The following is a 15822-nucleotide window of genomic DNA, read 5'->3' as shown; positions in this document are numbered from 1 at the left end:
TGCCAAGATGAAAGCAGCGCACAGCACTAGACAACAGGGCAGGACGAAAAGGAAGATTGTGCGGAGAGGATGGATGGCAGGATGGCAGGATGGCAGGATGGCAGAATGGCAGGATGGGTGTGTAGAAATTTCCGACATTTTGGAAAGCTGCTCAGCTTGCTTTGAGTTCTGAGGGAATGGCAGAGCAGGGATGGAGCAGCGGGTGGAAAATGGGCAGGCTGAGGGTGCTGTTGCAGCTGTAATGGCGGCCTGGCACCCAGACTTTGGGACCCCTCGTCTTTCGATTTTTTCTCCTTTCATTTTCTTATTTATTTTATCATTATTATTATCTTTGTCCATGACTATGTGCACGTACATACATATATCTGTTGGGTTCGCCAGAGTGGGTGTTGTTGCTTTTTTTTTGTTGGAACTGGGCACAGGAATTGGGGGGGGGTGGGGGGTGGCCCGCCTTTAAACGAAAAGTTCTGCCATTCGAGGGTTGTTTTCAGAGCCCACTTTATGGCTCGTTCGGTTTCGTTTGGTTGGCTGCCGTTGCCACAGCCACTGCCACTGCCACTGCCAGCATAAAAATGCCAGCAAGGACACCCCCATACACACACACCCATACACCCACACACACCCACACACACCCACACACACACCCACACACACACACACTGCAAAATAATGCTCTTAACCATCAGCCATATATGTATGTATGGATGGCCGGGCAGGATCCAACTCCAGTTTGAGGGTGGAAAATGAAAATGCGTTGTCTGAATGATTCGATAGACGATAGAGCTCTGTCTATCTGTCGTTCAATTTCCAGCTGAATGTGTGTGTGTGTGTGTGTGTGTGCGGAATGGGCGGAGAAACTCAATTAAGGATACATTTGATGGCACACTCTCATACATACATACGTACTATGCACGAGAATAGTACGTTTCCATGGGGCCAAACAAGAACAAACCAAATCGAGGGGAAATTCGATTTTAGCCAACATTTCGCTAGCCTCCTCCGAGCCTCCGAACTTCCGAACCTCCGAAGTCGCAATCCCAAAATCTGCCTTTAAGTTTGTAATATTTGATTAATATTTGATACGGCTAGACCTACGCCTAAACAGCCTCTAAACTTTAATGATATGAAAGCGAATTATAATACAAATAACCATGGTCGCACGCACACAACAAACAACACACAACACACACACATGGCCACTCGGCCACGGCGGAAATATGAAAATTAAACGTATTCAAATTGAATTTACTTTCAGCATTTAATCAAATTTAGCCGCTGCCAACGTTTGTTTTTGCTCGGTTTTGGTTTTTCACTTCACAGCGCTTAGAGTTTTTGTCACGATTTCCCTTTTTTTTTTTTTTTTTGCCAACAACCCCCCCCCCCCCCCCCCCCCCCCCCCCACATTTTCTCGGCCTTTTTGGCCTTTGTTTCATTCACATCGGAGTTTTTCCGCCGAGCGGTGTGGCGAGTGTGTGGGCGGATAAGTTAGATGAACTTTCGGCGGGGGAAACTAGAGATTGGAGGTGGGGGGTGGCAGGTGGCAGGTGGCAGGTGGCAGGACTGCAGGTGGATTCCCATGCCAGGCCAACCCATGACCTACAAATGCGAAAGGTGACTAATTGCCAACTGGCCTCCTTATTACACACTTTCAAGCGCACTTCACTCCGGTGTTTTCCATCCATCGAGCTCATTTCGATGTCATAAGATATCAGATATTCTCAATATCGAATGTTGTCTGCACCAAATGTTTACAAAAACGTTCACATAACAAGTGCCGCCGTTAAGTAAACAGGATTGGCGCCCCATCCGCCTTAGTAGCTTCAATTACAAATAAACAAACACACAGAAATAATCAATAGAGAAATTGCGAGCTTTCAACTTGTCTCCCACGACCCTTTGTTTACGCGTCCAGAATTATCGGTCTCAGCAAATTAATTCTATTATCATATTCGTTCTTCCTTTAAACAAGTAAAGATCATATGCAGTCATCTAAATATGATATAGTCAAAATTTCACCAAGCGTATTATGCGTGTGTGTTCTGTTTTCTTTGAAAGCTAAATAAAAGGGGGCCAGTTTTTAGCCGATACTGCCTCGCTTTCAGTTTTTAATTTTTTGCTAAATTAGTTAAAAGTTATTTAACTCGTATATATTGGGAAAACGGAAGCACATTAATTTGTCACGATAATTTTTTTCTGATTTGTTCGCTAACCGCTTTGGATTTTCAAAAACCTTTCTGATTTATGTATTACATTAAGGTGAGTGTTCAATGGATAAAAATCAAAAATATTTAAAATAAACTTTTATATAAAAACAACAATTTGGGTAAATTTCAAAAGACTGATTCTTTGTTAGCTGTATGATATTGTCTTCGAATTTTAATTACATTTTTAAACCCAATTTATTCCAATATTAACATCTTTCCTATGGCAGCTATGGGATTAAGAATTCTGATTCACTTATTATCTCTTACTTATTTGATAGATATATTAACTCCTTCAACTTTCCGGGGCCATATTTTAATGTTTTCTTTCAAGAGCTGGCCTTCAAAATCGTAAAAAAAAATGGTGTCCAATTTTTGTATAAAAAAGTTCTAATGTTCTAAATCTAAAAAGCTTTAGTTTGCTAATAGATTTTTGTATAAGTACACAAGTTAACATTTTATCAAAAAGCCATATATATTTTGAAGCTTAATTAAAGTGAAATGTTCTAAATCTGAAATCGTGAGTTGTCTGCTTTTGTGTATAAAAAAGGTTATTAAATATATATATATACTTTTTTGTCAATGCATGGCCCTCCAAATTGTAAAAAATTACATTAATATAATAATAAGTCTCTAGTTTGTATTGGAAATATTAAGGCAGACTGCAAATCGGATAACTTTTCAGCACTTTATTTGCATATATTTTAAGTATTTGCGCTAGAAAAAAGCCTAGTTGTATCAATCCAAATCTCGCTTAGTGAAAAAACGAGATATTGAATAGTTAAGCAAGACAAGTTGAATTCTAACTTGGCTGTGCTCCCTCTGCCGCAGCCCAAAATTTGCACATGAGACATTTACTTTGCTGATGGATTTTCCAACCAGATGTGCCCAGAAACGCCCACGCCCACCTCATCATCATCATCATCATCACCATCACCATCATCACCATCATCATCATCATAATAACCATCTCGAGTACGGGCGTCAATTTTCCCGTAAAATGTATACACGACAAATTTGTCAACACCAACACGATGCTCTGGCTGCTTTCGAGTGGCAGAGTCAAGTTGCGACGAGCAATCGTCGGATTACCAGGGGGTAATGCTATGGCTATGGCAATGGCTATGGATGGAAATGGAAATGGAAAACTGGGTAGGGGAGGTGGTGGACGATTCCCCGGAAGGGGGTTGCACTGGCCATAGTAAATATTTGAACATTTGCACAAAAATATGGTTTATGCGGCGATAATAGACCGACAAGGCATTCTGTTCTTCTGTTCTGTTCTGTTCTGGTCTCTAGTTCGCTAGTTCGCAGTGTCTAATTTGACCGAGAACAGTTGTTATAAAACAAATGGCAGGGGAGCAAATGGTGTACTGAGGGCACATACCAAATTATACCCTTGCAATGATTCTAAATAATTTGTAATCATTTTGATCAGAAGTTTGCAGTGCTGCTGCTGCGGGCATTATTGGGCTATTAGATAATATCTAGTTGATATGCCCTTCTGTTCTAATTCCATTTAAAATCTATAAACGTGAAACTTTCTCCGTCGCATTCAAGATAAACAAAAAATATATGGACTTATCACTAAAATTTTATTCGTTCAGGTTTGGCAGTTCTTTGATAAACATTTGATTGATTGGATTTCGAAAATCTTTTCTAAATTAAGATCCTAAAGATTACTACTTCTCACTCCCATATATTTCGTTTTCTATTTATTTAGTTAACATGGGTATTCCTTTTAAAATACTTAAAACTTGAATATATTTTCGGCATTTAATAATTATATTCTAGTAAATAATACAAACAAATATTTCTTAATAGAAAAACTTATTGGCTCAAAGTTAAAACTTTATCTTTATGATTTTTCAATAACACAAAGTAATTAACTGGTTTACAGGTGGAAAATCTTTAATAGTTATGAGGAATCCTTGAATTTTCATAAGTGTATTTCGGACACTAGCTAAAGAGTTTTCCTCATATTTTTCGTGTCTGTATTGACTTTTTAGTTAACACGGCTAGTAACCAGTCGTTCATACATTTTTAAGAATATTTAAATAAAAATTTGTTTTTAGCTTAAAATAATTAAGATGGTAAATGAAAAATGCAATATTTTTAGTAAAAAAAAACTTGTTAATAAAAAACATGTTGGCTTAAAGTCAAAAAAAAATTGCTGCTTTACCAACTATTTATTTAAAAATCTTGAATACCCATGAGAAATTGTATAATCGCATTTCAAAATGTCACTTTAAGTGAATCCCTGGCACTTGCCGAAAAAGCCTTCTTAAAGGCCCAAAAAGTGCCCGTGTAATTCGACACCACGTTTTTGGTGTTGGACGACGAACGGTATGCGTTGCACCAAAGTTGAGAATCCTCCCCTTTTTTGGCCCTCCCCCTGTTGAGGCAACCTAATGCCAATGCCAATACCAAATCCAACCAACCAACCAACCAACCAACCAACCAACCACCCGCCGCACTCACTTGTCTAGCAGTCATGATAAAACTATAAATTAATTATTACCGCGGCGCACTTGAAAGCGCAACAGCGGAGTGCCATCGAACGAATGATTCCGACCAGGGGGCTTGGGCTTGGGTTTGGGTTTGGGTTTGGGTTTGGGCTTGGGCTTATTTTTCCCTTGCCGGATTTCCATCCAGCACTTGAGAGCAACACCACTGTGGGCCAGTCAGCCGGAATAATCGCAGGCTAATGCTAATCGGTGACCAAGATCACCACCAAATCATCAGCGGGATATGGCCAAACCAATCCGCAATCGATTCTGTTCAGATTGTGACTCTGGCACGAACAACTGTTGAAATTGCAGTAATTGGCTACGTTCGGGCCACATTTGGAACCGAAATAGGAATGGGATTTGGAGTGGGAGTCGGAGTTGGAGTTGCTGTGGGTCATCGTGGAGCTGAAAGCTTGGTGGCTAAAACGGCAGTACTCACTTGAATCCGCGCCTCATTCAGCTTTGTTGTTCGCGCCAGCTCCTCGCGGCAGTAAATATCCGGATAATGCGATTTGGCGAACGCTGCTTCCAGTTCCGCTAATTGTTCCTGAAATTAAGCGGATTTTAATTAGGCGAATTCGGTGTGTGGTGTTTTTTTTTCTCTCCCTGCTTTTCCTTATTAAATGCCAGATTTTTAATGGATTTCCATGAGCATCCTCTTTAATTTCGTTCACAAGGCTAGCTAAATCTTAACTGCGAACTATTTTTAATAACTTTTCGTTACCTTTAATGGTAATGGGTGCCTAGGACCATTTCGGAAAACCTATATTTGATATCACAATAATATAAATTCATTAAGCTTCAAGTATGTTGCACAGTCTTCGATGTTAGTTTTAGTTTTATTTATATTGTAAGTCTGTGTCCATACGAATATTCCTGCTAAATACGTTTCTTGTCAGCTTAATTTTGTATTTTAATTAGAAAGTCATTAAAACTTTAGCCATGGCTCATTCAAAGTCGGTTCAGCATCTTTAGTTTGCACCTATGGTATATTGGCTATGAGTGTAAAATTAATATAAAACGAGCAGGTTTAATCCTTTGTTGCTTAAAAACAATTTTCTACATCTCAACCTAGTATGCTAGGCAAAGATATACAACAACAAGAAGGAAAGCAAACTTCGGCAAGCCGAAGTTCATATACCCTTGCAGCTATTGCATTAATTAAATACTTTTGAAAACATTTAAATTATGATTTACTTGAGTATGTGCTAAAAAAAACATTGAAACTATGATTATTTGCAGCTCAATTATTAGATAGTTATTTTATATATTTTTATTATTTCTATGGGAGCTATATGCTATAGACGTCCGATTTTGATAAAATTTATACCATAATTCTGAAATAATTAAACATTGCTATATGTCGAAGAACTAAACAAAAAATTAAAAAACAGAAAAGTTATAATTTTTTTCATTTATTTTTCCGATTGTTCCTATGGGAGCTATATGCTATAGTCGTCCGATTTTGATGAAATTGAAACCGTAATTCTGAAATATTAAACCATTACTATATCTCGAAGAACTAAACAAAAAATTAAAAAACAGCAAAGTTATAATTTTTTTTCATTTATTTTTCCGATTGTTCCTATGGGAGCTATATGCTATAGTCGTCCGATTTTGATGAAATTTAAACCGTAAATCGGAAATATTTTACCATTACTATATGTCGAAGAACTAAACAAAAAATTAAAAAACAGCAAAGTTATAATTTTTTTTCATTTATTTTTCCGATTGTTCCTATGGGAGCTATATGCTATAGTCGTCCGATCCGGCTCGTTCCGACTTATATACTACCTGCAATAGAAAGACAACTTTTGGGAAAGTTTCATGCAGATAGCTTTAAAACTGAGAGACTAGTTTGCATATAAACGGACGGACAGACGGACAGACGGACAGACGGACATGGCTAGATCAACTCGCCTAGTGATGCTGATCAAGAATATATATACTTTATAGGGTCGGAGATGTCTCCTTCACTGCGTTGCAAACTTCTGACTGAAATTATAATACCCTCTGCAAGGGTATAAAAAAAAAACAGCAAAGTTATAAGTTTTTTTATTTTTTCCCGATTGTTCCTATGTGAGCTATATGATATAGTCGTCCGATTTTGATGAAATTTAAACCGATATTCTGAAATATTAAACCATTACTAAATGTCGAAGAACTAAAAAAAAATTAAAAAACAGCAAAGTTATAAGTTTTTTTTATTTTTTTCCGATTGTTCCTATGGGAGCTATATGATATAGTCGTCCGATTTTGATGAAATTTAAACCGATATTCTGAAATATTAAACCATTACTAAATGCCGAAGAACTAAACAAAAAATTAAAAAACAGCAAAGTTATAATTTTTTTCATTTATTTTTCCGATTGTTCCTATGGGAGCTATATACTATAGTCGTCCGATTTTGATAAAATTTAAACCATAATTCTGAAATATTAAACCATTACTAAATGTCGAAGAACTAAAAAAAAAATTAAAAAACAGCAAAGTTATAATTTTTTTTCATTTATTTTTCCGATTGTTCCTATGGGAGCTATATGCTATAGTCGTCCGATCCGGCTCGTTCCGACTTATATACTACCTGCAATAGAAAGACAACTTTTGGGAAAGTTTCATGCAGATAGCTTTAAAACTGAGAGACTAGTTTGCATATAAACGGACGGACAGACGGACAGACGGACAGACGGACATGGCTAGATCAACTCGCCTAGTGATGCTGATCAAGAATATATATACTTTATAGGGTCGGAGATGTCTCCTTCACTGCGTTGCAAACTTCTGACTGAAATTATAATACCCTCTGCAAGGGTATAAAAAGATAGTTTGTATTTGAACAAAAACATACGAAAGCTTTAAATAGACCAAATAGAATTGTTTCCCTTATGCTGTGCAAACTTTTTACTAAAACTATTATATTTAGGGTATAATGATTCGATTAGATATCAGATTATGTGCAATACCGTACTTTAAGCATTTATTGAAATGAGCATTTTTTCCACAAATTCATAATTAGCTTGGGTTTAAATCTAGTTAAATTAGTGTTTTATCAAAGATCCAAGCTATCCTACGATATCTAATGAAAATCATATATTAAGAAACGCTTGCTAAAAAGTCCTTAGTTTGTAAGGCCGCGCTTTTGCGATTTAAATATAAAATATAAAATTATATATAAAATTAAAACTTTATAAATATAAAACTTAAATTTAAAATAAAATGCCTGATCTAGCTCCCAAAAAAGTAACAAATGTTGTAAAAAAGAAGAATTAAAAACCTAATTTCGACTTTGCTCACAGAGTATTTTCCCCAAAGTTGGTCTAACCTTAAATATAGAACAACTAAAAGCTTAAAGTGATTTTTCATAAATAAAAAACTACATTGAATAAAATGAGTAGAAATTTGTAGACCGCCAAGATTAAGACTTTGGTCGCAGAGTATTTGCTATGAAACTTTAAATTAAGTTTTTACATAAAAATAACAAACAAGTGCTTCACTAAAAATATAAAAAAATTAAATAATTCAATAAAAAAAAGACCTAAATTTAGACTTTGGTCACCGAGTATTTGCTCCGGAGTTGGCTTAACTTAAAATACATTTTTTTTTACAAAAAAGTAACAAAATGCTAAAGAAATAAAAGTTTGGTATGCTTCTTGAAAAGTATAAAACTACATTAAAGCAAAAAAATTTGGAGTTTGGACACAGGCTGTTGGCTGTTGGCTTAACTTTGCTCCTTCTCAGTCCTCAACAATCCTGGCTGCAACCTTCTTTCGCATTCATTATACCCTTGCAGAGGGTATTATAATTTCAGTCAGAAGTTTGCAACGCAGTGAAGGAGACGTTTCCGACCCTATAAAGTATATATATTCTTGATCAGCATCACTAGTAGAGTCGATCTAGCCATGTCCGTCTGTCCGTCTGTCCGTCTGTCCGTCTGTCCGTCCGTTTATATGCAAACTAGTCTCTCAGTTTTAAAGCTATCTGCATGAAACTTTCCCAAAAGTTGTCTTTCTATTGCAGGTAGTATATAAGTCGGAACGAGCCGGATCGGACGACTATAGCATATAGCTCTCATAGGAACAATCGGAAAAATAAATGAAAAAAATTATAACTTTTCTGTTTTTTAATTTTTTGTTTAGTTCTTCGACATATAGCAATGGTTAAATATTTCAGAATTATGGTTTAAATTTTATCAAAATCGGACGTCTATATCATATAGCTCCCTTAGAAATAATAAAAATATATAAAATAACTATCAAATAATTGAGCTGCAAATCATCATAGCTTCAATGTTTTTAAACATATACGAAAGTAAATCATAATTTTAATGTTTTCAAAAATGTTTAATTCTTGCAATAGCTGCAAGGGTATATGAACTTCGGCTTGCCGAAGTTTGCTTTCTTTCTTGTTTTTTTTGTTTTCTCTCCAAGTCTGGACATGATTGAAGAGCTTGAGCAAGGAGCACTTGGTTGCCGTTGCCCCTTTGTTGTTGTCCCTGGTGCTCTTGTGGCAGCAAAGTTTTTAATTACGAGTAACCTTCACGAAATCCAATTAAGATTTCGCCAGCCCCTCCCCTCCCCTGTGGACTCCCCTGTGGACTAATTTGGGGTGGAGGGTAAGGCGGTAGCCTAGAGCTGGGCGCCTCGCAACTGACCTGTGTGAATGTGGTCCGATGCCTCCGCCTGGCGGGCGTCGGACAGGACGCTGTGGTTGGGGTGTGGCCGGCGTGCTGACTGAGCGATGATAGTCCACTTCCGGGCGAGGTGATGCCGGCGGAAACCGTCGACAGGCCGCTGTTGGGTTCCGGCTTCAACTTCTTGAATGCACCTTCCGCTGCAAAGATTCATACATGTTATGCTATGGCATGTGCTGGTGCTGTATTTAAAGTAATTCGCTCTAAGAATGGCCCGGTCGGCCCCAAAAACGCTGTTTAATATGCGTGCGGCGTTTAAACGCATAGTGGCCAGCCCCCGCAAAATGGTGCATAATTGCCAGGACAACAGGACATGGGGGACAACAGGACACGGGGGACAACAGGACACGGGGACTAGAGGACACCAGGACACCAGGACACTCCAGTCACCGCACTGCGGCCACAAGACGTTGCCAGCCATTGTAAAAAGGTGCAAAGTTTGGACTTGCGACAGACTGTAGCGGCACGTCGCCGACGATGGCGGTCGCATGAATATGCAATATGGGATAATTTATGCAAATTTCTGGCACATTAATCGAGGTAGCCTGGCCAGAACGGAGAGTCAGCCAGAACCAGGATGTCACTTACCTGACGCGTGCCGCAAAAGCAAGCGCAAGAGCGCAAGAGCGCAAAAGGCGGCAAATAACGGGCAAAGGTCAAAGTAGGCCACTCTGGGATATGGTACTTTTGGAATTTTGAATTTTGAATTGGAATTTTGAACTTCGGCTTTTTGAGGCGCTTAATTGAGGCGCTTAGCTCGTTAACAAAATGCAAACTATGTTGAAAATGCTGAATGCCGTCGCACTAATTGAATCGCCAACGCAAAGGCAAACACAAACAAAATTAAGTGAATGCGAATGTGAATGCGAATGGGAATGGGAATGGGAATATCGTTATTTATGTTAAATAAGGACCTTCCATTGCCCAGTCCTTCGACAGCCGCCCGCCGTCTAATGGTCTAATGCAATTGACCTTGCTGGTGTGGCTTTGTGCGGCTTTGTGCGGCTTTGTGCGGCCTTGTGCGGAGCAAGCTGCTCAATTCTCGCCTCCTGGCGGATGTTCTGTTGCATAAGCAAATCAGGTCAAGCAATCTGGCACGCGTCCGGCTGCACGGAAAAAAAAAGAGGGTGTGGGAATGATCAAGTGCAAATGAAATATCGGCCAATATCACCAGTAAAACATTTTATGAGATCAGTTGATATTACAGAGAGAAATGCAAGGATTCTTGAGGTTTAATAAACACATATTTCCAACGAAATAAAAGTCATATAGACGTGTCCCTTTCTGTCTTGCCAATTTCATTAAGAGGATCGCAAATGAAATCATGCGATTGCTCAGGAACAAAATTATAACAATTTTGAATGCAAGTTTATCTTGATCAGCGATATGAACTTGTCTTTCTGCTTGCGTATTATTTATTCGCTCAGCCTTCAAGCCAACAGTGTGGAAATAACAAATAGCAAAAGTTAAAGTATTTCAATCTGGTGAAATCGGCTTTACTATGATGTACTTTAATCAGGGAAAATAAAGTGGTGTAGATGCTTTCGAGCAAAACAAATAACAGCTAATATCACAGTTAAAACATTTTTTTCTTAAGGAATAAATTAATTATTACAGTCAGAAAGTGAATGACTCATGTGGGGATTAGGGAGAATTGCATTTCTTCTGAATATTTCACATTTCTAAGGCACTGTTAAATGAAAATTCATTCCATAACAGTAACAAAGAGGTTTCTTTGTGTCGTTTCCGTTCAGTATTATTCATACGCTCAGCCTTAAAGCCTCCAATAAGGATACAAAAAATGGCCAACAGATCAAGTTTTAAAACTTGAGGGACAATCTAGGGAAATCGGCTTTACTTCAATGTATTTTAATAAGCAACCGAAGGAGGATATTATTAAAAATTTATTCCAAAAGGATATCTGAGATTTTCATTTATAAACACAATACTTAAATCCTTTTTACTATTTTCCACAAAGTTGGTTAGCCTTGATCAGAAAAATGTGAAAACAAATAGAACTTTTTTCTCTCTTGCCAGTAAAATTCCATAGAACTATATTAGATAAATAGGAACAATCTAGTCATATTTTTATTATCTCTTTAGTTTCGAATCATATTATATTTGATTCCATTGGGATATTCTTAAATTTATTGTTATTACTATCAACTATAGCTTTCAAGTTTCATAAGTGGTTTTTGAATATAACATAATTTAATCAAATTGATTAGTTCTCATTTTTACGGTAAACGATATAGACAAATATTTATATATAGATCAACTATGTTTGATGTAGGGTACATATAGCAATGACCTTGCCATTAAATAAAATTTTATTTTTATTAGATTAAACCCTTATTTATAGTTTTGTCGTACCTACACTCATAAATTCCCTGGACAACAAAAGTAAGTTTCCAAAAAAAAATTCCAAGTATTTATCAACTTAAAAACAAAATTTCCCTTTCCTGAATAAGCCGGAAAAATAAACGAATCCAGAATATCCAGTTGGCTAAATTTGAGCCAATTATGAATTTGATTTAGTAATTTAAAAGCCGCTTTAGAATACACCTGTTATAAACGCAATTTTTATGTTTTCCGACTCAGAAATTTCTAAACTAGGTCAGCTCACACTAATCCACCAGATCGATAAGTGATTATTGGTATTGGTTAGAAAAATTGTACTTCCTGGCCATTTATAATGTTTAATTTGTCTCATAAAAGACATAAATATTGTTGGACAGTTTATGTAAGTTTTTCAACTTCAATTTTTAGGGAAATAAAAAAAAATACAAATACTGTGAAAACTAAAAAATAAATTAAAATTGAACGGCAGAAGATTGATTGATTAAGGAAACGAAATAAATCAAGTAAGAAAGCTAGCTTTGGCAAGTTAATGTTTCAATGCCAGCAATTCGATATTGTCGTCTGATTTTGATCCAAATTAAAGTCTGCTAAAACCGTTTAAAACAAATATAAGCCGACATAAAGTTAGAAGCCCGAAAAAGGCGAATTTTCGTCATTTTTTCTGAGAAAACTTTTTAATTTTTAGATCTAAAGATTTGTTCGCATATTATGGTATCTTTTAACAGAATTTTAAGACTCAGTATTAGGAAAAATATTTATTTGGAATGGAGCTACAGTTGATCTTCGGGAGTTTCTCTCAAGAAAGTCTTTTGGCGGTGACCACTATGTCTCTAAACTGGATCCTCCGAAATTAAAAAACAAACAGATTTCACGAGAATTTCGAGGATCTGATATATGGATCCTTGTATTTGATTTTTTAAACATAATTATATAGTGCCAGTACATTCCAATTAAAACAGTATTAACAGAATTGGTCTTACTTATATTCAAATGGAAGGTTTACGTTTCACAGAAAGAAAGAACTGAAATTTTGAACAGTTATTTTTAAGTTAAATATTTTAAGTGGCAATTTTTTTTCGCACAAACTGAATCTAAAATGTCCTTAGCCAAACCATTTCTCTGGTGGTATTATGGCATATTGAAACTTGAGTTTCTTCATTAATTCTACACATATCAAATGGATTCTTTAAAAGCTAACAAGAAGGTATCAAAGCTTATATATTTCGAGCTATAGAGCGAGCCATAAAAAAATATTACTTCGTTAGCTATCAGTTAAAAAACTGTTGGCCGATCGAAAATCTTTGGGAAAAAGTACACATTAAGATATATGTATGTTAATACTTATTATTGTAAATTTGTTGTTACATTTCTCTCAAGAGTGAAAATATGGAAAGGGATCTTTAATTTGTTAAGAGAATCGTTTAAAAGTTTCCACTTGGCACTTAAAGTGATGCAAATTAATATAGTATAACAATAGTACTTTTGGTTAATTCTAGCCAAATTAATTTGAATTGTTTACTTGAAGGCAGAGCAAAGGAATTGAGGAAAGACTTTTTATTTTTGTTGTTTAAATTGTAGATATAGTTTTTTAATACAATAACTTCATTTTGTCAAAATGAATTTTTGCATATAAATCAAACTAAGATTGTTTTATTTCAAATAAAGAAAAAGTGTTGAACTAAGAAGATATAGAAGTACTAATTCGTACAAGGATGTATAAACTTCAAACCGCCGAAAATAATTGGCATTGCTATTTTGTTTTACTTTGCTAACTGGGACCTTTTCATTTAACTGGATAAACAAGTGATGGTGTTTCAGGCTATGATAAACAAAATGTATTCTTTAAAACAAAGCCAAAGCTCTTTTAAAATTCACGTATTAAAGTGACTGCAAAAAGTGCTTAAAAGAACAAAAGAGCTCTTTTTGAAAATGAGATGACTTGTCTCCTTTAAAACAAATAATTTTTGTATCTGACAAAATGCTGAGAAAATCATTTAAAATTTTCGCTTAGCTGTGATTGAATGGGGGACCCAACGGAAAATGGTACCATCAAAAGTGAGCACATCGAGTATCGCTAAAGCAATCCTTAAGCCATCCACATTTTGCCGAGACATTCGCTTTCTTACAGCTCATTAATTTGATTGAGACTTAAGTGAGCTGCGTTCAATGGAAAATCTCCGGGATTTGGCACGCACTGGGGCCTCCAGCTGTCGTCAAATCTGTAATCTGCACTGGATTGGCCGCAAGTGGCTGCCGCAGGAAGACAGGACATTGGACACAGGACAAGGGACACAGGGCACAGGACACAGGACACTGGCGATAAGCCGGTGACAAAGGGACATCGTGGTAATAGGAAGCTACAAACGAGCATCAACAAACAGGCGGCTGACAAAGGAAAAGGACAACGGACAAAGGACAAAGTACAGAAGGCAGAAGGCAGAAGGCAACGAAGGCAAAAAAGGGGTGATGGGGTGCCAAAGGATAATTTCCTGCTAATGGTTAGGGCTATTGGCCATTGTGGCCGGATTAGGGGCAGGATCAGCCGGATCCCGTGCAGGACACTCACCCGAAATGGTGTGATCGGAGAGGCGCGACGGCGGCGTGTGGGCCGGCGTGTGGTGGTGCGAGGACGAGTCCATGCCCGGCGTGGGCAGGCCGGAGTAGAGGGCACTGAAGTCCTCCGGCGTGCTGCTGCACTTGCGCTGGTGGTTCAGCGAGGAGGAGGACGACTTCTCCAGCGTGGTGATCGGCGAGCGCGTGTCCTGCACGGAGCTGGCCAGGCTGAGCAGCCGGTTCTCGTGCGAGCCGCCGATGCCCATCAGCCGCTGGTCCTGGAAGGACATGAACTTGGTGTCCTGCGCCACGCCGCCGTGCTGCATGCTGGCATGGTCCTCCAGCAGGCCCTGCTGCAGTCCCAGCAGCCCGCCGACCAGATTCGGACGCAGCTCGTCCATGCTCAGCTTGCCCGCCTGTCCGCCGGCCGAGAAGTTCAGCTGCCGGCTGAAGATCGCCGGGAATATGTTGAACTGCTGCGAATCGGCGCTGGACTGCGGACTGAGGCCCAGACTGTGCCCGGGCGCCACGTGCGGAATGGAGGAGGAGATCGAGGAGATGGAGGAGGAGGAGGCGGCGGCGGCTGCTGCTGCTGCTGCTGCTGCCGCTGCTGCGGCGGACACCGATCCTGATCCCGCTCCCGCGGAGCTGGGTCCGTTGCCGATGAGCAGCGTGGGTGTGCCGGCGGAGACGCCTCCGTTGTTGATCAGCTGCTGTTGCTGTTGCTGCTGCTGCTGCTGTTGCTGCTGCTGTTGTTGCTGTTGCTGTTGCTGCTGTTGCTGTTGCTGCTGTTGCAGCGGACTGGCAATTCCCACGCCCGGCGGCAACTGTTGCGCCTGTTGCTGCTGTTGCTGCTGCTGCTGCTGCGGCAGCAATCCGTGATGGCCGTGTGATACCGCTAGGGCGTGGGCGTGACTGCTGTGGGCGTGGCCGCTGTGGGCGTGACTGCTGTGGGCGAGCGGATGGGCTAGGGACAAGGCCGCCGAGGTGGAAGTGCCGCCGCCGTTGCTGGCGGATTGCTGCTGTTGCTGCTGCTGCTGCTGCTGCTGTTGCTGTTGCTGTTGTTGCTGCTGTTGCTGCTGTGTCGAGCTGTTGTTGTTGGGGTTGCTGTTGCTGTTGTTGTTGTTGGTGCCGCCGACGACGACTCCTCCGGAGGCGCCGCCAACTCCACTGACACCACCACCGGAACCAGGGCCGCCGGCACAACTCTGATGTTTGAAATCCAACTTGTGGCCGGCGTAGAAACGCTGCGTATCGATATACGTCTTGAAGAAGTCGATTGAGTAATCCAACTGGAAGCTGTCTCGCGGCGAACGCGCTCCCGTTTCGATTGAATGGAGTGGGAACTGGAGCAGCCTGCTCCTTTTTGGCGAAGGATGTGTTTTGACAGGATATGTGTTCAACCCAATAGGTTCGCAGGTTGTTTTCCCTTTTTCTTTTCTGCGGAGACCGGTTTTTGAGATTTCACTTTTTAGTTTAGCACTTAACTTTTAACTCGCTTTGGGCT

General features: G+C 39.1%; 1 protein-coding gene across 1 annotated transcript in view; it reads right to left on the bottom strand.

The window, feature by feature from the left end:
* LOC128264167 (ecdysone-induced protein 74EF) overlaps positions 1-15822 on the bottom strand; it is a 36594-nt gene that overhangs the window by 3178 nt on the left and 17594 nt on the right. The window contains exons 2-4 of the mRNA XM_052999527.1: positions 14329-15782; positions 9363-9541; positions 5151-5258 (exon numbers count right to left, since the gene is read on the bottom strand). Of these exons, the coding sequence (XP_052855487.1) occupies positions 5151-5258; positions 9363-9541; positions 14329-15782 (1741 nt within the window). The remainder of the gene's footprint in view (positions 1-5150; positions 5259-9362; positions 9542-14328; positions 15783-15822) is intronic.

Source organism: Drosophila gunungcola, unplaced genomic scaffold, assembly GCF_025200985.1.
Source record: "Drosophila gunungcola strain Sukarami unplaced genomic scaffold, Dgunungcola_SK_2 000060F, whole genome shotgun sequence".
Classification (NCBI taxonomy): Eukaryota; Metazoa; Arthropoda; class Insecta; order Diptera; family Drosophilidae; genus Drosophila; species Drosophila gunungcola.
The sequence above is the reverse complement of the archived record's forward strand: the minus strand, read 5'-3'. Positions and strand labels throughout refer to the sequence as shown.